At 42.5% G+C, this 25,017-nt stretch overlaps 1 protein-coding gene across 1 annotated transcript in view; it reads right to left on the bottom strand.

Moving 5' to 3' along the window:
- Positions 1 to 25,017, bottom strand: part of PDE1C (phosphodiesterase 1C) — a 474,248-nt gene that overhangs the window by 432,718 nt on the left and 16,513 nt on the right. Inside the window, 1 exon segment of the mRNA XM_014561810.2 lies at positions 16,045 to 16,132. Within this exon segment, the coding sequence (XP_014417296.2) occupies positions 16,045 to 16,132 (88 nt within the window).

Below are 25,017 nucleotides of genomic sequence, written 5' to 3'. Positions count from 1 at the left end.
GGCAATGGGTGCCACAGACCTCACGTCACACAGAATGGCACGTCTCAGCTTAGGAGTCAGGGGCTGCTTCATACCCTGAGGTGCTCCTTGAGAATGGAACTGGCACAGAAACAGACTCACAGACATAGAAAACAAACTTAAGGTTACCAGAGGGGGAAGAGGGTGGGAAGGGATAAACTGGGAGTTGGAGATTTGCAGATACTACTACATATAAAATAGATAAACAACAAGTTTATACTGTATAGCACAGAGAACTCTACTCAATATCTTGTAGTAACCTATAATGAAAAAGAACATGAAAACTAAACCAAGACAGCCAAGCAGATGAGTGGATCCAGTGCTCTTGTATGTATATGTATGACTGAACTATTATGCTGTACACCAGAAATTGACACAACATTGTAAACTGACTATATTGCAATTTTTTTAAAAAGAGAGAGAGACTGGAACTGGTTACAATGTGAAAGCATGAAAAAGGCTGTAGGGACAGACAGACCTGAGTATGAAATCTGTCTCCACCACTTACTAGCTATATGACCTTAAGCAAGATGCTAGACCTCCCTGAGCCTGCTTTTATTATCTTACAATGAGGATTAAGTGAGAGGAAACGGGTGAAAACCAGGCATGCAGTGGGCATTTAGTTATTGAGATCAGTCACCAATGAACAACCTTTAGGTGATTCACAAGTTTCATTATGCTGACACCATGGAAAATTCTTCTTCATAACAAGAATATATTTTTGTTGTTTTGATCATCATTAATTTTAAGTATAGAAAGTTTTTTATATATAACATGTTACATATAATGTATTTTTAATACAGTAACCCCCAAAATTTTCTTACAGTTCTCATTTCTCTGTATTTCTCCCATTTTCCCAAACCTTTAGCAGAAGCACCTGTCTTCTTTGGTGTCACCATAAGTTCTGGAATGAGGAGCCTGAAAGCCCTGAGTTATAGTCTTCTATGGTAATTTGTCAAGAAGAAAAATCCCAATATGATGGAAAATTTTCCTTGAGTGAGTGAAATTAAAACTTAGTATTTAATCATTCTTAGCAGAAAAGCTTTTAGAAATATAATCTATAAAAATAATAACAATGTGATCATTTATCTGTCCCCTAAAGACTGGTAAAAATAACTTGCCTGAACAATTAGAACTGTTTTTAAATTGCTTCTCCCCAGAATCATTCTCTCCCTGGTTTTAGAGACTGCACACCTACAGAAGCACTGAATGCACTGCTTCAACTGCAGAGTCTTAAAGCAGCCTTCTCAGTGTGGGGCTCTTACAACAAACCAAATGAAGTTGAATGTTGACGTTTCATAAGCCAAGAAAGAATGAGTTCAAGACTAAGATAAAAAAAAAAAGAAAAAGCATTGCTTTTGCTTGCTTTTTCAGAAATGCTCCTTTAAGAATATCTGTGAAGTAAGAAAACTAAACTACGACAGCCAAGCAGATGAGTGGATCCAATGCTCTTACTGTTAGATCGAGGGTTGGCAAACAGACCTGCAGGTCAAATCCAGCCCATCACCTATTTTTGTAGGGTCTTCAAGCTAAGAATGGTTTTACACTGTTAAGTGATTTAAAAAATTTCAAAAGAAGAATGTGTGACACATTAAAACTACACGGAATTCAAATTTCAGTGTCCACAAATAAAGTTTTATTGGAACATAGCTACTCAGTGTGGGGCTCTTACAACAAACTAAATGCTCATTTCTTTACATATTGTGTATGGCTGCTTTTAAATCAAAAGGCAGAATTGTGCAGTCGTGCCCAAGACTGTATGGCCTGCAAAGCCAAAAATATTTGCTATCTCTCCATTTACAGAAATGTTTGCTGGCTCCTGGATTATAGTAAATACTGTACACCTGTCGAGGTTTGGATAACTTCTAGTTTTATTATATTTATTTTTAAATAAATTTGGAAGGTAATTATCTTTTTTTAATTACTGGAATGTATTCTAACAAGGCAGGCACAGTAACAAATGTTTGATGAATGAAAGAAGGAAGGAGAGAAACATGATGTATAATAATAGTTTGATCCAGTAATTAGCTAAGATTAATTGGGTTAAAATTAACTTCTCCCGAGATGTAATGCATAAGCCTGGTTTCATCCCAAGAAGTAGAATAGGAACTGAACTCAGCACCTAAATCAATTCATAGCTCATGGATCAAATAGTGTCCTTCAAAATATAACAACTGTATATGGAAAAATTAAAATCTGGCAGGACACTCCTCTGACTCAGGTGCTAATATCAAGTCCTTTGATATTCCCTATGAAAGGGGCTGATACCTGTTTCTATATAAGAGAAAGAATGTCAACGGCAAGTACTTATTGTTCATTGGTTTTTAAACCTTTAGGAAAACATGAGACTACATGTAGCATATGTTACTAAAAAGTCATGTTACTAAGAAAATAACTCTATCTGTCATACCAAACAGAAGACAGCTCCTGAGCACTTCATTAATGCATTTCAATCATTCTCAGATAGGAAGCCCTCTACCATTTGGAATTCTCCCAACAGCCAATGGCCCAAGAATTGTAAACCCAACCTACCCCAAAAGGAGCATTGCTCATGCCCCTCATGGCCAGTCACTAGGCTCTCTGACAACCACTCCAAATTGTGGGAAGGGCCCCCTTGCATTCACATCATCACAGAAATGGCTGTAGGCAATGAAGTTTCTGAACTGCAGCCCTATTCTTGGTATGACCCAGGTAGGGCTAATGAGTATCTGCTGGGAATAGGAATTGTGAGAGGTGAAGAGAAAGTTCCAGCACATTCCAGGCCCAGTTCCAGCCTGTATTTGAAAATCAGCTCCTCCTAAATTCTATGAGATGCCCTAGTACCTTTTACTAAACTCCCTTTCTGCGAGCGACCCACATAAGGGAGTTTCTGTTGCTTGCAACCATAAGTCCTAACTAATCCATCCAACACACTTCCTTCAAGGAAGGATGTAGAGAAGGAAAAAATAAACAGAGAAAGGGTGGAGTTAAACTGGCATTACTGAGTGCCAGCTATGTGTTAGGCATCATGCTAACCAAGAAACAGTCCCTGCCTTTGAGGACTTTACAAGAAAAGTTAGTCCCTAAACAGTCTCTGGAACCAGGGGTCCAAACAAGAGAGCAGTCTCAGAAAGTCTACATCTGTGGAGGCGACCCCTCTTCAGCTGTCATTAACACCCTTCTCGGTTTAATTCTGATTCTATCTTATTGCTTCCCTATAGTCTATTCTTTGTTTCTCGCATTAATTAGGCCCACCCAGGAATGGCAGAGACCACCTAAATAAACAGGGAGAATAAAAAGCAAAGTGCCTACACACTTGAGGGTCAGAAGAATTTCCCAGAAAGATGCCTCAAAGGCCCTGATGGAGATTACAGAATTCTGTTTGCACAATGAGGCAATTTTCCTTTGTGATAGAGATGGTGCCCTGTCTATTTTTCAACTTTCCTTCTAAGTTTACATATGATTAGTGCTTCTGTCAAAATGACTACTTGTCAGTACCTGCCTTCAGTGTCTCAAATAATTCTTCTGTGTCTCAAAAAAATATTAGTTGAGGGACTAGCAGATCAATGCTTTCCTCACAACATCAGGAGCAAATCAGAGTAATTTAAATTTCTTTTTTGCAATAAGAATTTGGGGAGAATTTTACAATAGTCTTTGCAATTAGGAGATTTTGAGAACTGGAGACACTCTGCAGTGGGAGTGGGGAGACCAAAATGAAGGTCTTGAATTTCTTTCTCATAATCCAGAATAACAAACCTGGAATATTCTTCTCCCTCATCCCATCTGGCTTGCCTAAAGAACCCCTCCTCATCCTTCAAATCTCCACTGATATTCCAGGTCCTCCAGAAAGCATCTCCTGCCTGCCCTTTCTGGAGTGAGGTGGCTAGTCCATTTCAAGCCTCCCCTGGACCCCATTCCAAGGCTCCATCCTAGACACATCACACTGCATGCACACTGTTTGTTTGCATGCTGGTCACCCCACAAGAACATGAGCTGCTGGTAACAGGGATGGGTCTTCCATCCCAGCCCCAGCACAAGTGCCTGGCACAGAATAGGCCCTTGCTGAAACATCTGATGAATTATAGAGTGAACACAGATGTAATAAGCAATGCTGAAAGGCCAGGAGGTGATGTGACTGCGACAGGACAGTCATTTTCAGTTATTCCCTCTCTCCAGTCACCTTCTTTCTTCCTCTGTGATGAGCTTTGGAGCTAGCTCATAATAAATAGGTTAATAACATTTAAAACTAATAAATACAACAAAAAGCTCCTCTGTTTGCTAGCTGTGTGACCTTGAGCACACTGCTTAGCCTCTCTGAATCTCAATTTTTTTCTTCTTCAATAAAATGGAGATGCAATACCTATCTTATAGGGACTATGTTAGTTACAATGAGATAATTTATATTGAAGACTTACCCTGAACCTGACCTACAGTAAACTTTCAATAAATGCTATTTTTAACATCATCATCATGACTAGGACACTAGGTCCCTTTTGTTCTTGTTTTCTGCATAGGATGCTTGAGATAGTCCACACTCAGAGGCAAGGGGTACAAAGCTCAGAGCTCACTCACCCCTGCGTCCAAGGCTCAAAGCATCAGTCACCCCGTGAGCAATGGGGCCAGAGGCTCTAGGCCTCCATCACTCAACTGAGCTGCAGGCACTCACGGGCTTCCTGAGAGCTAGAGTCCAGAGGTTGGACAGGAAGCTGTCCCTCAGGAAAAGTTCAGTTACTCTCCCACATACCAGCCTCCATCCCCCTCCCCATGCCACGATACTGCATTTAGCAGACATGTTGTGGCCTTCATCATCACAGCCTCTCAGCAGTATCTAGTTCTGTGAACCATGCCGCGTCAGTTAGGATGTCTTTTGTTCCCTAGGCATCTAGGGCACAGCTTCTCCTGCTTTTCCCTCTAGCTTTCTTGGCTAGTTTCTTTACTGCTGTTGTTAACCAGAGAAGCTCAATATTATCCTGGAACCTCTTCTCACTTCATTCCTTCTCTGCTGAGCAACGCTCTTCACCTTGATAACTCTGTTAATGACTCTCAAGTATCTGTTTCTAGCCCAGATCACTTTCCCAAGCAACAGGGTATCTCCTTTTTTTTCAGGAGGCCTTATAGGCACCTAACCTTGACTCATCCAAATCTGAACTCTCCATCTTCCTAATCCACCTCCAGGGTCAGGTGTTGGAGGAGGGGGATAATGCTTCCACTCTCTTTCCCAGCCTGCGCCAGCCTTTACTGCCCTCTTTCCAGTTATCCCCATAGGAAGAGAATTTCTTCTCTGATAAAGGTTCCTTGGGCCCAACTCACTAGGGCAAAGATCTCTGCTGGGAAGAGCCACATGGCACCTCTGTGAGGATTAGGAAAGGATCCCCTTCCCCTGGGGGAAGCAGCCCAGGCCAGGACAAAGACAGAACTTGGTGAATGGACACGGCTGAGTGTTGCTCCCACATGGCCCTCATGGTCAGCTATTTTGGGGGTTCTTCTGGATAGTATCTCCAGAATATCAAAGCCTCACTCTTTACCGCCAATGGTCCCATCTCTGTAAATGTCCTCCCGAACACTCTACCATCAGATCAGACCTGTGAGTCATGACTGTCCCTTCTGTCTCCAAGTCCTGATGGAACTACCACTTCAATGTCTATCCACTCCTCCCCGTGCTCCCCCTTCCCCTAGTCCAGGCTACACTATCTCTCACGTGAACTGTCACAACAGCCCCCTAACCCCACAACCTGCTGCCATTCTTGCTCCAAGCCTTTGTCTACCCAGCAGTAAAGGTAACCTTTTTAAATATAAATTTAGTCATGTCCTTTCTCTGCCTAAAACCCTTCAGTGAATCCCCATCACTCGAGAAAAACTCTCAGGACAAAGTAATAGCTCTTAGAATAACCTAATAGAATGAACTCTTAGAATTTAGGTTTTAAAAAATTTAAAAAAAAAAAAAAAAAAAAAAACTCCTTACCTTGGCTCATAAGCCCTACAGAATCTTGGGGAAAACTGGGAATGGTCCACAGGCCATACATGATACTTGGAGAGCTAAGTTTGAGTCAGATCATGAGAGACCTTGGTTTTCATGCTGGGGAGTTTGGACTTTCTCCTATAGGGATTAGAGAGCATGAAATGCTTTTACAGGAGATGGGAACTATCAGGAAGGGAGTGGAGAAGTTTGACAGGGAAGGGAAAGCAGCAATAAAGACAAACTAGCACTGTGGGCAGCTTAATCCTCTGCAGAACATCAAGAGCCAGCGTAAGGCACATGCCTCAGTTGTCAACCAGAAGAGAGAAGAAGCCAGAGCATTCCTTCAGTCACTGGCTAAGGATTGCTCCCAAAGGCTGCTACAGTCATCCCCTAGCGTCTGCAGGGGATTGGTTCCAGAACCCCTCTCGGATGCCAAAATCCACAGATGCTCAAGTATCACATAAAATGTGTAGTATTTGCATATAACTTACACACATCCTCCCATAAACTTTAAGTCATCTCTACATTACTTATACCTAATACAATGTAAATGCTATATAAATAGTTGTCTGAGCTTGACATAAAGTTCTGCTTTTTAGGAACTTTCTGGAAATTTTTTTCAAATATTCTCCCTTTTTTAAATTTTTTTAGGGGGGAGGTAGTTATATTCATTTATTTAACAGAGATATTGCGGACTGAACCCAGGACCTCGTGCACGCAAAGCACGCTCTCTACCACTGAGCTATACCTTCCCCCTCTCAAATATTTTCGATATGCAATTGATTAAATCCATAGATGCAGAACCCACGGATACAGAAGAGCAACTGTATTCCTGGCCCACAGACATGGCAGCAGAGCAAGATATGGTGGCCAGATGAACCCCGCTCAGGCAAAGAAATGCCAATGCAGCAGTTGGGAGTGGTAAGAGCATGGGAGAGAGACGGGCCTGGACAGAAGCCACTACACTGCTATAATCAGATTCAGTTTTTATAAAGAAGATTCTAACCACAGTTGCAGAGAACAAGCCAGAGAATGGGTATTTGGATGTATCGTTTTTCATGCACACTTTGACAGGTAGAATGTGCATGTGAGGGGCAAGGGGACTGTGTGGCTAATTTTAAGTATCTATTTAGCCAGGCCGTGGTACTCAGCTATGTGGTCAAACACTCTGAATGTTTCTTTGAGGATTTTTTTTTAAGAGATTAAATTTTAAATCAGTGGACTTTGAGGAAAGCTGATTACCCTCCCCAGTGTGGGCAAACGTCATCCAATCAGTTGAAGATCTTATTATAAAAAAAGACTTACCACCCCTTGCAAGAAAGAATTCTCCCAACAGACAGTCTTTACACTCAAACTGCAACTCTTCCCCAGGTCTCCAGCCTGTCTGCCTACCAAGCAGATTTTGGACTCACCAAGCCTCTACCATCACATGAGCCAATTCCTTAAAATAAACCAATCTCTCTCCAGAGAGATTAGATAGATAGATAGATAGATAGATAGATAGATAGATAGATAGAAAGAAAGAAAGAAAGAAAGAAAGAAAGAAAGAAAGAAAGAAAGAAAGAAAGGAAGGAAGGAAGGAAGGAAGGAAAGAAAGAAAAAAAGAAAGAAAGAAAGAAAGACTGATTCATTCATACATACATACATACATACATACATACATACATACATACATACATACACACATACATCCTGTTGGTTCTGTTTCTCTGGAGAACCCTAATAGGAGAAAGATAATAAGAAGGAATCTGGAGAAGATGGGAAATGGATACTAGTGGCCATCAAGCAGCTGGAGAGGACTCAGGGATCAGAGAACATGCAGGGGTCATATTCCACATCACAAGGAAGGTTTGAGTGCCAAGGACAATCTGAGAAAAGTGGCATGAGCTCGAGAAGCCCTTGGCACAGTGACAGTCTGTGGTGAGATCTCTCTTGGCTCATGAAGGCATTTCTCTCCATAGATCTGACTCTGCTTCTTGGCCCAAGCAACCTCGGGACATTTGAGGACTCCTGAAGTCCTCTCCTGGCCCCCTCTGTTTCCTCATCTGCCTTAAGATTCAAATACTTTTCCCTGTGGTGAAATGATTAGAAGAGTCTTGAATTCACACTGATGCTTTGTTTCAGAGACCCCTTCCCTGGTAGGTCTGAAAGGGAACATTAGCCTTGACCAGCATCTTTCTCCTCGCCCCACCTTCCAGCAGCCATTGGCTCTTCTCCCCAGGGAGACCCCTGAACCTGAGTCATAAGCCTTGGGTGACAATAGAGGGGCTGCCAGATATGTTACCTCAGACAAGTGGCTTAATTGGTCTGAGTCTCACCTTTTCCTCTGGTGAAATGGGCATAATCAGGCTTCCTTTGCAGGGCCTTATAAATGCACAAGTTACAAGTAAAAGTTCCTTCAAAAAGATCTTTGAAGGGAGGGACCATGTTTATTCACTTGTTAGGCACCTTGCACAATGTAACTCACCATTAGAAGTTGTTAAATGAAGGAATGAACAAATAGTGCACAGCAGTCACAGTACCGAGTGTACCTCCAACAGTACAAAGTGTTTCCCAAAGAAGAAAAGTCAAATGAGAGCTGATGATTCCTTTGCCTACAGCACAGCCTTGCACCCTTTCTCTTTAGATTAATGTTTTGGGCTATTTTAATCAGGTGGCACTGAATTTGATAAGGTTTCCCAAAATATAGCAGGTATTTAAGTTCAATATAAATCTGACTTCCATTCAATTTGCCCACACCCTTAAAGGCATAAGCCTTTACTAGCAATCACTACCATGATGCCCTGTTATCCACAGTGGCCACTAACTCCCTGCTGTCTCATCCCTACACGAGCCAGCCTCATGAACATAAAGCTCCATTGTTTCTCCAAGAGACCATGAACATGACTCATGACAAACATGGATGGGGACTTTGGGCTCCAGAACTCTGGGATATTCCCCTGATCAGACCACCAAGAGCACAGGGAATGGAACTCAAAGGCACCATGGCAATCCCACAGGCTGACCTTCCATAGCTCTGCAGGAAAAAAAGGCATAGATGTTTTGGAAAATGGTGTATTTGAACCATAATTTCTTCTGGCTACAACTATCTCTTACCTTTGTTTAGCATGCCATAATGTTACGCAGTACCTTTGGTTCATCTAAGTATGCTTCACACTAGTACCCGCTGCTCAGTAAAGACGAGGCACAGATGCTTCAATATCATTTGCAGCAGTGGTTCTCAACAACAACGGCATGCCAGGATCACTTATGGAGACTCAGGGACATAGAAAACAAACTGTGCTTACCTGAGGGGAAGGTCAGGAAGGGACAGATCAGGAGTTTGGGATAACAGCTACACTTTACAATATATAAAACAGATAAACAACAAGGACCTACTGTATAGCACAGGGAATTATATTCAATTTCTTGTAATGAGTGTAATGGAAAAGAATCTGAAAATATATATGTGTATGTATATGTATAACTAAATCACTTTGCTGTACACATGAAACTAACATTGAAAATCGACTACACTTCAATTAAAAATAAGAATTAAAAAAAAAAGAAAGATCACCTATGGAACTAGTCAATCACATAAGACATCAGGGCTCACCAAAACAGATTCTGATTCACTAGTCTTGAATGGGGATAGACAGCTAAGCATTGGTATTTTTTAAAGCTCACCAGATGATTATAGTGAGAAGCCAGGGATGAGAACCACTGCCAGTTTGCAGCATTCAACCCAAACACTCCTGGTCTGTTTCCAAACTGTTTCCATCGTGATGTTTCTATCTGGCTCTGAAACGGGGAGGTCAGGCAAGTCTTCCTTGCAAATCCCACCATGTGCGGTTAGCAATGTATTTGGCTTCTCTGCTTGATTCCTGACTTTCTCTCAAGGGCTTTGCTTAGACATACTCGTCTCAGTTCAGACTTCCTTGAGAGGATGCTGACATTCTGTGCTTCCTGGGGACCAGCAGAAAAAAACACTAATATTTATTGAACTAATATTTATGTACCAAATCCTGCATTAGTTTGTGTAGCTAATTTTTGTAACAAATATCCAAAGTCTCAGCGGCCTGACACCACACTAAAGGTTTATTTCTTGCTCGTTACAAAGACCAATGCAGAGGAGAGGGAGAGACTGAAGAAGGAAGCAGATCACTCCAGATTGGTGGGTGGCAGTTTTAATAAACAAGGGATTTTCTTAACAGGCTTGCCTTGAGTGGCCACAAGATGAGTAAATTTCCACACCCACCTACCAAATCTTAAAAGTTTATACAGAGGACTTAACTGGGTTCAGTTACATATACCATCCAGACAGTCTCAACCCCACATTTCTATCTAAAGGCTGTATCCTTGGAGAAGTTTCTGAAAATGCAGAAGGCAGGTGGCCAAGGACAGGGGAGGGGGTAAGAAGACTCCAATTGCCTGGGTCCAGCTCATGGGTCAACCAGTGGTCACATCTCCTCAATGACTCCCCCCAGCAGCCTGGAAGAAACACGTATCCGTTCTCCTACATTCCATTGGCCAGAAATTAGTCATATGGCCCCACCAAACGGCAAAAGGGACTCTGGAAAATGAAAACTAGAAAAGAAAAGAGGGTTTGAGAAACATGGATCCTTTGAAACTCTATCCTCTCCATTATTTTGACCAAATTTCCAATTCACCAGGTGCAGACATAGTTTATACCTGCGTGCCAATGGCTGAGGGGAAAATCTGCCCCCCAGTCAGAGTTGTAACCTTTCAATCATAATCGAGGCTCACTCAGTCAAAGCTCCTAAGCCCACCACCAAGATATAAATTAAAGCTTTGCCCTAGAAAGAACACCTCTTTTTCATGTGATCTGCTGTTGGTGTTATCACTTACAGAAGGTTTAAGACTAGACAATTTTAATAGTATGCTATAGCTCTGGCTTTAGAAAGAAAGCCAAAAGTAGGCTTCATTTAGTAGTTGGAAATTGCATCATCTTGTGACATATGGTTTTTTCCTTTATAGAACTAGAAACCAGAAATATGTAGAAATACAAAAATGTCAGTATGTTATGAGGCAAGGGGAACAGCAGCCAGAAATTCGGTGAATAATCTTTAGCCAGCCAGCAGAATTGGCCACATCAAAGATGCCTGACGAGGCTCCAGGGAATAAGGATTAGAAATAAATACAGAGCAGCCAAGGTTACAACTTGCACAGCAATAGGTCCCCAATGGATAGCCATTAGAGTCATCACACATCTGCACTTGGACTTGGAGGGGGAGCATGGTTTCATAGGGGTCTAACATGGGTCCAGCCACCATGTTTCAGGCTCTGGGCTAAGTATTTTACACGTACATTTCATTTCAAGCCCTCCAATAACAAAGAATGGAATTATGGAGTTGGATCTCCTTACTGTGGTTATGAAATCCCTGGAGAAGGTAACTCCTCTCAGTGGCAACCTTGGCAACAGAATCATCAAAAGTACCAAGAACGCTGGAACCAAAGGGAACAGACAGGCAGCTCAAAAGGGAATTTCTGACACCAGAGTGGATGCAACTATTTGCTGAAGTGACTTGTAATAGAGAGATTCTCCCCCATCTGTTGTTCACTGGCAGCTAAATTCATCCAGGACTCTCTTCCAGCTTAGTGATTCACCTCAAACCGGACAGCAAACACGTTCCTTGTCACTAGCAAACACACACCCACACAGATACACAGAGCTAGCTAAACACACACACACACACACACACATACACACACACATCATTCTTTGTGTCCAGATGTGGCCCCTGCTGTTGATGATAATGATAAGGATGCCGGTGTTTTAGAGTAAATGTCACGGAACAACAGAGAGTAAAGATAAACTGTACTTAAGAAAAAAGAGCAAACTACAAAGTTGGATACAATATTGTCACAACTATGTGAAAAATGCACTTTAAAAAGACAGGGAGGAAACACACCAAAATTGTAATAATGATTATATTCTAGAGCTGGAATTATAGGTAATTTGGTTTCCCAGAGGCAGCGAGTAAAGGCTTGTCCTCCCACTCAGGAATCTTGGTGGAATTTATTTTCTTCTTTTCTGTGTCCTCCAAATTTTTTACTATGCCCACAATTAGAAAAAAAAAAAAAAGAAAAACATTTTAAAAGTTAATTGTTAATACAAACACAGGTCTCTAACTAGTTTCTGTATTTTTCATGTTTAAAATTTTTTAACCTACTATATACACAGGGAACTATATTCAGTTTCTTGTAATGAGCCATTAAGGAAAAGAAACTGAAAATTTATTTATATATATGTATATATATATATATATGTATTTATGTATAGAACTGAATAGCTTTGCTGTACATCTGAAATTAACATTGTAAATTGACTACACTTCATTAAAAAATAAAAATATAATTTCGAATAACAATCTTAATAAAATAATCCATGGTGGAAAAAGTTATGATTTAAGAAATATATTAAACCAAATTATTCTGAGCCAAATAAATGACCCTAGACTGTAAGCTTCATGAGGGCCATGTATGTTTTGTTCACTGAAATACTCCAAATACCTAGAAAAATCCAAGCACCAAGTAGGCAGTTAATAAATACTTGTTGAATATTCTAGTTCTGACGGTAGCTTTAAGAAGAAATGTGGAAATTAACATATCAAGGATATTGCTCTTCTAGGTTTAGGATGTGCCCTAACCAACCTCCATGAATCAGGATAAGGTGGTCCATCTTTACCACCAATTGAGTAAAGAAGAATTCATATTCATTGTCTAAAAACTCTTGGCTCCTCTTCTCAGACTGGATTTCATTCTTCCATCATATCAGGACCTAATGGAAAAGTTCTGCTACCACATCACCAGTAATGTGACACTTTATTTACTGGTAATTTTTAAAATATTATGCATGTTCACCATACAAAGCAAGCTGATGCCAAAAGAAATAGATGACAGACTTGTGTAGTGGAAATTCTAAGTCATGATCTTGAACTATAAAAATAACCTTTATGGGTGGGGAAAGCACAAAGCCTCTGTATTGACAAGATGACTGAAATCTCAAAATCACAAGCAGATTTTTCCAGATGTTGATTACCCTGCTACCCAGAAACGCTACCAGAGAATCAGTCTGTATTATCATGATAAAGGGAAGCAGTTACAGTTGGCAGCAGGTGGGAGTATCAGTGATTTAATGCTGAGACGCTTTTGTCAGGTATTTAAGCTTCCAAAAGGCATTTTTTTCACTGTGGTAAATTCTTGCATACATCTGGCAACTGAATTTTTTTTTTTTTAAGTATCCCTCGAGCCAATAAAGGGCATTTAGGAGAATGGAGGCCATTTGGTTTCCTCTTTTAACATGAGTTACCTCTTGACTTAATTCTGCCTCTGATTTTGAAGATCTCCTCCAAATCAGAAAGCATTGTCACTGACACGTAGCCTGCACTCAGCAGGCGGTTTTGGGATTGACTCAAAATGTGTGACAACTTTCTTTTTCACAAAGAAAATTGAACGGTTGAAGTACGCTAGAAATCAAGACCACGTGTTGGAAACAATAAGCAGAAAAGGGTCAAAGTGAAGTGTTAATTCAGTGATTAAACTGAAAGAAGAGACGAGTCAGTGGAGCCTCATTTTCAGCCCATGTTTGTTGAGGTCCCCACTGCAGTCCAGCCACCGTGCCAGACCCTTCTACCTACAGAATCTTAACCCTCACAACAATTCCCATTTCACACATTGAGAAACAGACCAGCTACAGCAAAGGATGAGATTTACATGAGATCTAAATGGGGACCAATTTGACTCCTCCCCAGGCCTCCACCATGCTAGGCTGCCTCTCTTCTCTCCTCAGAGGGTGCAAAGTTCCAGACACTCGCATCTGACGGCCCTTCCACCCACTCTTTCTCTTCCAACCTCTCCCTTTTTTAATCAAGTCCAAAGAAATAAATTAGCAGGGAGGAGACAGGTGCTAGTTAGAGCCCACAGGGTAGGCCCTATTCCTTTCCCATCCCCAACCTAGAATACAGAACTGTGCCCTTGAGCTGCCCTTGAGGTTTCTATTCCAGGAAGAGAAGCCCTTAGCCAACTCCCAAGCCTGTCCCCCACCCCAAGTATCTTTTGTGGTCCTGGTTCCCACCCACAACACTGGCCAGGCCCCCGCACTGACCACCTTCAGCTTCCTGCTGCCCAAAAGGAAGTGAAAAAACCCCAAGCGTCATGAAGAAGACTCACCCAAAGTCAGCAGCCCCTTAGAGACTGCAGACCTGCCCCCTGATACCCAGCGGATCCTGGAAACTTCCCAACAGGGACTCTACTGGGAAGATAGGAGGGAGATCCAGCTGCCTTGAAGGACTCGGGGAAGAAAGGAAGGGGAGAAAATGCCAAGACTACCCAGAAGCTCAGCATCCAAGCTCCACAATCTACCTGTCAGGCTCTGACTCAGTCCCTGCCTTCAGGCAGCTCATAGTCTAGATGGGCTGACCCACAAGTGAACAGATGATAACGGCACATGGTGCTAAGACAGAGGGAAGTCCAGGAGAGGGTAGGGGGTGCCATTAGTCCAGTCCACAATTTCCTGGAGGAGATAACATTAACACTAGTCTCTTGTTTGAGATAAGAGTGATAAAAAGGTATGAGCAAAAGTGATAGGGTTTTGGGGGGTTTTTGTTGTTTTTTTTAACATTATTAGTGTTATTTTCATCCTAATCATACTCACATCATTTTCATCCTACTCGCACTCATGTTAGTGCAGTAAAACATCACAATGAACAGCACAAGTTTTCCACAGCTGACCTGCCAAGGTCAAATCCTGGTAATTTTTAAAATATTATGCATGAAAATATTATGCATGTTCACCATACAAAGCAAGCTGATGCCAAAAGAAATAGATGACAGACTTGTGTAGTGGAAATTCTAAGTCATGATCTTACGGGCTCTGCTCTTACGGGCTCTGCCTCAGTCTCCTCATATGACTGTTGTGAGGACTAAATGACAATAGGTGGAAGGCGCTTAGAGCAGGAGCTAACACGTAGTAACCATTCAATAAATACAGCTCTGCTGTTATGTCACTGTTGCTTTTTTCTCACATTTTAAGCATTTTGCACAGTAGTAACTTGTGACGGGTGGGAAGTTACAGGTAAACGGACAGGATCAGACAGAGAAACAGACTGTGTTAACAACTAGTTAGAGAAGTTCCGGTACCAAAACTTCTGACAGCCCGTGTCATTTCCAATGCTTTATAAAGCCATTTATAAAAATCCTGAACTCTTAGAAGAAAGTTTCTTTAAAAGCCTTAATTTTCACATAAACAAGGAGGGACTAGGCACTAGGAGACAACGTGACTGTCAACATTCTCAGATTGGAGGACTCCACACCTAGGGTTAATTTGGAAATACTTAGAATCCAAATTGAATCTCCTTCTGCGTGTGATTTTTTTTTAAATCCCTCAAAGTCTCACAGGGTCCCTCTGTCCAACATCCCCCAAATGCCACAGCCCACAGCACCAGGAACTTCACTTTGGAAAACACAGGCCGCCCTCCTCCACCCCTGCCCCCAGGGCGCTGTCCACACAGCTGTGCTTACCGCCAGCACCGCTGGGGGGCGCCTTGTGTTGGCGGGGATCCTAGCACCTTCTCGGGCTGCTCGGTGGTCTCTTCTCACTAGGACGAAGGGACCCCCCACTTATCTAGCAGGAGTGACCAGGGCGAAGGGCAGTGAGCACAGGAGCAGGAGTAAAGGCTAGAAATCATAAAGTGATTAGCCACGAGGTCGCTAAGATGGACCACATATGCTTGGTTATTTCCCCACAAAGAGACAGAGTGGAGTCCTGAATTGTGGCCTTCTGTCCGGCCAAGATGCCTGCACCAAGCGCTGCACTGCTGCTTTGGGAAACACTTAGGAAACTCCAGAAAGATGAAGCCAGTTCAGTGCGAAGGGCACGGGACTTAGGTTCATGAGAGCTGGATTCAAACCCCAGCTCCACTGTGGCTGAAAAAGCATTAGCACTCTAAGTCTTGGTTTTTTCCATCATTGCTCTGGAACTGATAGTACTCATCACTTCTGTGTTCCCTTCAGCTGCTGCAAGAGCAGAGGAAAGGAAAGCGTCTGGAGGATTGTGAACCATGTCAGTTGCATGCAGTGGGGCTTACCTTGCTCTCCTGCATCCTCAGCTTTCTCCACAGTTTCCCCCAGGACTCTGCCACTCCTTTTCCACCGCTGCCCTCCTGGCCCCTGCCTCTATCAGCAAAGAAAAGAAACATGCCCTGTTAGGCACCTGAGGATGACCAGAAGAGCATGTGCTGGATGACCTCTCTGGGGTGTCTGATGCAGCTGACTGGTTCCTCTGCCTCTACTTTTGACTTGGATCTTCCTGCATTCCCACGCCCAGCTCCCTCCTGGCTGGCCTGCCACCCTCCTCTGCACCTTAAACACTGGTGTTCTGTTACAGGCCTCTTTTCTCTTCTCACTCTCCAAGTGTTGGCATCCACCCTGCTCGGATGCTGTTGACTCCCATTTCTCCAGCCAGCGCATAAAGGGACTGAGCCATCCGGGCAACAGGCAAACCAATCCTGGAAAGGGACCATTTGGGAAAGTGAGAGGAGCTTCCTCCAGTCCCCTAGAAGGATCCCCACAAATCATTCTGCAGGAGATAAATATTCCTGCATCCTGAGAGCACTGATCCAGAAGAGGCAGAAATAGAAAAGCAGGATAAACTTCCCTGTAGAATGTCATTTGCCACAACTCTGTGAGTAGTTAGAATGACTCCCATTTTTCAAGTGGAAAAACAAACTCAGAGAGGTTGAGTAATATGCCCTAGGTCACGGAGCTCCTACGAGGCAAATTCAGGATTTGAACACAGGTCTTCAACCGGTCTAGTGCACTTTCTTCCTCCCCACATCCACCCCTCTGGGTATGAAGGCTGAAAAGTTAAGTCCATTCTAAAGTGAAAACACTCCTACTGAAATTTTTCTTAAGATGGTGCTTAATAGCACATGTTTTATGATGACTGAAAGTATTTTCATTTTGTATAGTTTTTATGCTTCCTGAACATAGATAAATAAAACACAATTATACATTTTATGATCTCAAAATCCAAATAAATGGGGTGGGTAAAAAACTGTCCAGAATGTCATGGCCATGGACACAGAGCAAAGCTTCCCTGCCCACAACCTAGCCAACTTGTGATTTTAAGTCAATTCAATGAATGATAATTTTCCAAACAGTGAATCTTCAACCTGCTAATTGACAGATTATTGACTCACCAAACCCTTGTCTGTAGTAACATTTTGTAAAATTCACAAAGGTTTGGGTTTCACTGAGACCAACCAATGAAGAGTATATTTTGAGAGGGACAATTGCTTGTGTGTTGTGAATTTTAAGTATCATGTTTGCCACAAATACCAAAAATTTTGTAAGACTAGAATGGTTTTTTCTTGTCCAATGCATTTTCAGACCATTCTGCCAATCTTCTCTATTCCTCTTGGTCAGTGGATTTGCTTTCCTGATGTAGGAGTAGAAAAAGGTGGAGTTGAAGGCAGTATGCAAGGAATTGTTCTAGAAATATTGTCACCCTTGGACACGCCTGCCCTACAAGAGCCGACACACACACAAATATGTGTGTCATAGTCCTGTACACATTCCCAAAACAGAAGCTTCAACTGGATGTTAATTTTTACATATCCTTGTCAATTAAAATATGTTTAAGGAAAATCCCCCCTATTCGTGTAACACTTTCTGAGAGAAAGGAACTTTGAAACGTGAGGAAAGAGCATTTCTTGAGCACCTACTAAGCCACCCGGGCTCTGCCTCATATTGTCACCACAGAGCTCCATCTCACCAGTACCCACAACCCTGCCAGGTTGGTGTCATAATCCCTGTTTACAGAAGAGAAAAGTGAGGCTCAAAATAAAAGGTGCATCACAGATTACTCACTGCAAAATGACAAAGTCCTGATTCAAACCAGATCTCTCTTGCCCCAGAGGCTATGAATTTTTGGGGGGGGAAGAGAGGCCAGGAACTAAGGATAAATTTCACAACAGTCCTGATTCTTCTACAACAGTCGTCTTCCTTGCTGTGATCTACTCCTCCTATCAGCTGAAGAACAATTGCTCGATGACAAAAGAAGAAAAACCTCAAAGAGAATTACGTCATCCTCAATCACTTTGTCAATCCTAAAAAAGACAAATTAATACCCCTCCCTTCATGAGGGAATCAGCACAATCACGGGGCAGAGCCATGCATTATTAGCTTTAATTTGCCAAAGACAGCACTGGTGAGTTCCAAAAGGAAAAATAATTCACCAAAGGCAAAGTGACAATGGATGTGTGGGCTGGGAAGAATCAAGGGGTCTCAATCTCTCAAATTAGCATCGTCAGATTACTTTTGGATGGCTGTGGAAATGTCACCATATTATGTTAATTTCTCCACAGTGCATAAAATCGATGCCCCGGAGTTACAGAACATTCCTGACTTCTTCCTGCTTTCTCTTCAAGTGCATCATTCAATAATTAAAATCTATTATATTCCTAAAGCTAAACACTTAGTAACGCCTCAGCAGACACTAGGGAGGAGAGAAATGGAATTTTGACAGCAGGTCTGCTATCAACTTGAAATGAAATCAGCTTAATGCTAATTATTTTTAACATTCAGTTTCTATATTTACCAAATGGCCTAACTTTTGGAGAGCAGGGCTCTTTCTATGAGTGCCTGCTGAATTAACCATTAACTTTCCCCATCTATTCACTCGACCAACCCTTTAAGCCCTATTGCAAACCCTATCAGTTGTTCAAATCCCCTTAATCCAGCCCACAAGGATCACTCCCTTCTCTACCTCTATTTGCACTTTTGTTCATTTAATCAGCATTTCATATACATATTAAATGTATTAAGTATGTACCATATAACATGTGCCAGACAATATGATGGGAATTGAAAACCAAATGGTTACTAATAATAGCTGAATTCCCTGAATGCTTACTAAGAGCAAGTATTTCTCTGAGTGTTGTATATGAAATGAAATATAAGAAATATATATATTTCTCTAAGTGTATATGAAACTAATTAGTGATGCACTTGTATGAGGAACATCCCACTATTACCCCAATACTACAGATGAAGTAAACTGAGTTATTTAGTAACTTGCTCTGGGTTACTCAGATCATAAGTGATGGGACCAGAATTTGGACCCAGACATCCTGCTCTACAGCCCTGGCAATTAAGCACTACTCTACAGCTACCTCTCCTGGCCCACATTTCAGGAGCTCATAATTGAATAAAAGACACGCATGGACTCAGAAGATGACACAAGAGTGTGATATAATTGAGCACACCATGGAAGGGGGACCAACACAGACTGGGAGAGTCTAGTAGGAATGTGTCAGGAAGGCACAGGAGAGGAGATATTCCAGACATGTTTGAAAGTTTAGTAATTGACACTACATCTAGATCCAAATTTCTCCCGGCTCGTTCTATAAATCAACGAGTAGAGTTGTGTATTATCCTAAAAAATCATTTTGCCTGGGCTTATAAAGAGTGCTATGCTAGCAAATCAGTTCTCCAGGTCAGAAATGGCCACAGGTGGAGGGTGGTAGGGGGAAAGAGCCCTGATTTGTATCTGCAGATTTCCTTTTCCAATTTCTACTCTCACCATAGCAGGTTTCAAGCTAGCAACCAGATATCACTGAACTCATTTGGGATGAGATGTGTATGTTTGGGTCTCGTAAGTTGATTTGAGCTGGTACCAGCACACCACTGTGTGAAGTTCCCATAATTCGCTTCAGAAATCGCGGCAGCTGAGAGCTAGCAGGGCAGAAGAATATCACCCCTGAAGGAAAGGGGCCGAGGGCACCCAGGAGGGAGGGAACATGTGCTCAATCTCTAGAAGGCTGCTGCAGCAGGGATGGTACTCAAAAGATAAGACTCCCAAAATAAACTGGTAACAAATGGGGATATAAACTACAGAAACAAGTCAAGGAGCCAGGAGGAAAATAGTAGCACCACAAAAGGGACTCAAGGTGAACCCTAAGGGTCAGGACCAGGACCTGAGGGAAAGAGATGCCCGGTCAGAAAACACCTGAGTGCAGTCAGGCACACCCTTCGGGCAACACCCAACCAGGGCCTGGAGACAAAGCAGAAAATCCAGAGTGCCTCCACTATTACTTCCCCTCCTAACCTATCCAAGTCCCTCCCAGCTCCTCCTCTGGGCTCTCAGAGCATCCGGTGCTGACCTCTACTACAACCCTTTCCACAATACACTAATTATCCACGTAGATGTCTCCCTCTAGGCTGGGATCTCCTGCAGGTATATAGCATATAATGCTGGCAAACCAGTGGGCCAAATCTGGCCCACCACCTGCTTGTATAGGGTATGCAAGCCAACACTGGTTTTTACATCTTTAAATGGTTGGAAAAAATCAAAAGAATAATATTTTATGATACATGTAAATTATATTAAATTCAAATTTCAGTATGCATAAACTAAGTTTTATTGTAACACAGCCATGCTTCCTCATTAACATACTGTCTATAGCTGCTTTCACACTGCCATATGGCCCACAAACCTAAAATGCTTACTATCTGGTCCTTTATGGGAAAAGTTTGCCAACTCTCAGCACGTAGCATGCCACAAGGAAGGAAACATTGAGTAAAAGTTTGATTAATGATTATTTGACCCTAGATCTATCCCCAGCCATTTTTAATCTCGTAACTATCCAGACTTTCCTGGTTGGAGGACCGCACTCAGCCTAGCAACTAGCATTCTTTTCTAGCTCCTCCAAGCACTTTGCTCCCAGTGAAAACTCAATCAAATCTTCCCAGATTGGTAGGTTCCAATCTGTCTATATAAGTATTTCCAAGTTTGTAGTTCTATGAAATTTGACTAGGAATTCCATTTAAAAAAAAAAAAAGGATCCCACAACTAAATAATCTTAATAAATGTTGAGCTAAACGTGCTTCTTTAGAGCAGAATTCCACAAAGCCTTTACGATGCTGATGTTCCCTGTGAAATTCCAAGAAACATTTCCCAAATCTATTTGCCTGTGGAATCCTTTTGTTGAGAACTGTTGCTCAGAATTCACTTTGGGAATCTGATCCTAAAGGAAGTAGAGATCTAACAAATATATTGTCATCAAAGCTACGTGGAGAGTTTGTTGTTCTGACCCAAGTTAATTTAGCTTAACCATAACACCACTACCACCACTTGGCTGTGGGTAGCGTAAACTACAAGACAGCTACAGCCTGCATCACCCTGTAGGGAGCAGTCACTGCTCCACTCCCAGCATGTCCACTGCCCAAAGACCCTGTTCCCATGGTTACCTGTGATGCTAACTCCCTCCCCTCCTACAAGGCTTTGTTCAGACATCACCTTCTGAACAAGGCCACCCTATTTAAAACCACAATCTCCCGAGCCAGGACTCTGGATTCTTCCTTCCCTGACTACTTTTTCCCCTAACACTTACTTCCATCTAACAAATTATATAATTAACTTATTTACTATGTAAATTCCATGAGGCAGAGATTTTTTTGTCTGATTTGTAACCAGCGTGTCCCAAGCACCTGGAAGAGGGCCTGGCACACAGTAGGCTCTCAGTAACTATTTGTTGAAGGAATGACTGAATGAATATATAGTTATAGCCATTGATTCCCTTTCCAGTATTTTACTTACTGGCTCTATATCCAGGATCTAAGAGGTAACAAGGGAGGGGCGAGATTGTATGGTAAGAACTTTTGCTTTCACTCTGAGATGGGGAAACATTGGATGGTTTTGACCACAAGAGGGAGATAATCTGACAGCATTCTTAGCCCAAGCTGCTGGGAAGTGATTGCAATAATTCAAACCAGAGATGATGGCTCGGATCAGGGTGGAGGAGTGGAGGTGGGAAGGAGTGGTGAGATTCTATTGTAACTTAAAGGAGGAGGCAGCTGGATTTGCTGGCAGGGCAGGTGTGGTACGAGGGGGGAAAAAAGGAGTCAAGGATAACTCCAAAGCTTTTGGCCTGAACTGGAGAGATGGAATTGACAAAAACAGAGAAGGAAAAAAAAACTGCAGGTGAAGTAGGTCTGGGGGAAGAAGAGCAGCCTCCCACTGCACTCAGAATAAACCCAAATGCCTCCACGTCTCCATGTGATCTGGCTTCTACCTGCCTGTCCAACTTCATCTCACACCAACCACACTCCCGTCTTTCACTGTGCTCCAGCACACAGCCTCCTTCGCTGCCTGGAACTAGCCAAGCTCTCTCTCACTCGAGGATCTCTGCTTACGATGTTCTCTCCGCCTGGAACACAACCCCACTCCCCATACCCCAATCCAGCTTCTTGCTTTAATCCTTCAGGTCTCAACTTACAAGTGAAGGTGAGAACCCTTACTTGACCTCCCTATCAAGAGTTTATTTCCTCTGCAGAACCTGCAGTCACACATGTTATTTCTGTATTTACCTGACCACATCCTATCTTCTCCACCAGCTTATATGAGGTCCATGGCGGCAAGGACATGACTCTTTTGGTCACTACTGCATACCCAGTACCTGGCACATAATAGGAACCCAATAAACTTTTATCGGCTGGTTAGTTTAAAAAATAGTAACACACATTACTATATATAAAATAAACAAACAACAAGGACCTACTATATAACACAGGTAACTATTTTCAATTTCTTATAATAAGCTATAATGGAAAAGAATCTGAAAATATATATATGTATGTGTATGTGTAACAATTGCTTGCTGTAATCTGAAACTAACATTGTAAATCAACTACAACTCAATAAAAAATAAAAATTTTTTAAAACATTTAAAAAATAGTATCACTGTCTGGGGGGAACCTAAGCTAAGCAGACATCTCTCACTGAGGAAAATAGATAAAGGAAAATATTCTGAGATCATCAGAGGAGAGGCATCATTCGTTCATCAGCTTAGCCGCTGTTCACTGAGCATCTGTTATCAATGGAAAAAGCCCCTTGTACTTTGCAACAGAAACCACAGCAGGGGCCCTCTCAGTTGCCGATGAGATTTTAATCCAGTGTGACCTTCAGGTGCCTTGGGCCTCCTGCTCCCTGCTTTGACCACTTTATATAGGCTCACCCTTCCTTCAGAGGTACAGCCTCATTCAATTTGCCCAGTGTTTTTAATTCAGAAGGTTTGGGTTTGGGGGGAATTCTGATAATAATGATAATAAATTATGACTTAGAAAATGTGGGAAATCGATGAGAAAAATAATAACCATCCATACTTTTATTACCCAGGAAAAATCAGCAGATCTCCTCCAAGTCTTTGCTCTTTCTTTTTCCCTTTATTGTCAGTATCGCTCAAACAGCTCACGAGAACATGTCTGGAACTACTGAATAAAGTAGGGCATTTGTGGGATTCTAATTATTTAAGCCTGTGCTATGAGTGCAAGGGAATTAAAAGTCCTCTATGCCTGTAAGTGATGGATATTAACTGGAAATAAACTGAAGATAGATTATTAAAATCTTCAGGGTTTGGACCTGTTTCCAGCTCATTTGCCCAAATTAGCTTCCACCCCTTGCCTCTGTCTCCCCATCAGGGATGCCGAGGAGCCTGGCAGTACCTATAGGAATTTAGCAAATACTGTCCTGAAATCAAGACTAATAACAGTACCTCCCAGAACAACCAAATAGATTCAGAAGCCGTACTTGGCCATCTTTCCCAGAAGATGGGAGACTCTGGAAAAAGAATCATCCCATACAGGGCACCTACCCTGTACCAGCTACAGTTCTAGACACCTTCCATAACTTGTAAATCTTCACAACGGCCCTAGAAGTAAGAATTAGCTGCACTTTGCAAATGAAGCCGTTGAGGCTCAGGGAGGAAAGTGAATGTCCAAGGGCCCACTTAGTAAGTGACTGGATCAGGCTAGAACCCAGATCTCTCTGGCTCCAAGGCCTTGTTCAGCTATACTGATTAGATTTCACCTTGGTCGTGACCTATGGGGATATAAAAAGGACCTTTCCTGTGCTGGATTTAAAATTGCTCGTGAACCCACAGTGCTGAGTGCACGTTATCTAAAGGGGACTGGGGAAAACATCAAATTAATTGAGATCACCACAAGGTTAGATTACTACTTAATAGGCTAGCTAAACACTGGGGACACAGCCTCAATACAGCCAGAATTTCAAACCGCAGTCTTGTCTCTTTCTGGGGATGCACTGGGATTCCAAGCTCCCTGTCATCATCTTTGAGGACTGTGTTAAATAATCCACACTTGGGTAAGGGGCTGGGCCACTGAGAGATGGGCAAGGCCTGTTCCAGAGCCCCAGGCCACAATGTGTTCCACTCTGGACCTCAGTTCCAGAGGGGGAGGTCAGAGGCAGGGCATGGGAACAGGATTGACCCCTCCAAGCTTGTTTTGTCCCCAGAACAGACGTGCACTGAATTCCCTAGAAACGCTATGGGTGGGAGAGAATTTAAGGCCAAAGAGCCAGGAACTGCATCTGCTAACTGAGGAGAGTTTTCCAACTAAAACAATCAAGCAAGGACGTTGGTGCCTTGGGAAGACCTTCCTGTTTCCAGTCTTGCAGAGATCCTAGCCTTCCTTCCGCTTACACACTCTGCCTCCACTTTGAACACTGAAGTTAGGTACGTTGCTTTCCTTTCAAATACAGGATAGGTGGCCTCGGGGGTAGTGAGAGCTCCTTCCACTGGATGACCACCTGAGAGGGGCACTGGGGACTTGATTCAGATTTGACATGAGGTGTTAATTCAATCTCTCTGGTTCAAATGCAAACCTACTGAGCTGCACTGGTACACAAAGTAGGTCTGATCCCTTCATGGACTTGACAGGTTGGTGGAGAAGACGGACATGAAAACAAAGGCAGAAAGAAACATGTAGTTACTGATTGTGATAGTGCTAAGAGGGAAAGAATAGGGGTGATGAGGGATAATAACAGGGAGAATAAAGAACTTCAAGTAGGGATTCAGTTTGTGTTTTGAAACAGTTTGCTGTGGCAGTTGGAGGCCTAGTTGGAAGCCATCTCACTGGCTTAGGGGAAGGGCGATGTGCCTTGAATCGGGTAGCAGAAGTGGGGTGAAGTGATCAGACTGGATGCATATTTGGGGCATAGAATGGACAGAACGTGGTGGGACTGGAGAGGAGAGGACGTAGAG

The sequence above is a fragment of the Camelus ferus genome, chromosome 7, assembly GCF_009834535.1.
Source record: "Camelus ferus isolate YT-003-E chromosome 7, BCGSAC_Cfer_1.0, whole genome shotgun sequence".
In the NCBI taxonomy this organism is placed as follows: domain Eukaryota; kingdom Metazoa; phylum Chordata; class Mammalia; order Artiodactyla; family Camelidae; genus Camelus; species Camelus ferus.
This window is presented reverse-complemented; position numbering and strand designations above follow the sequence as displayed.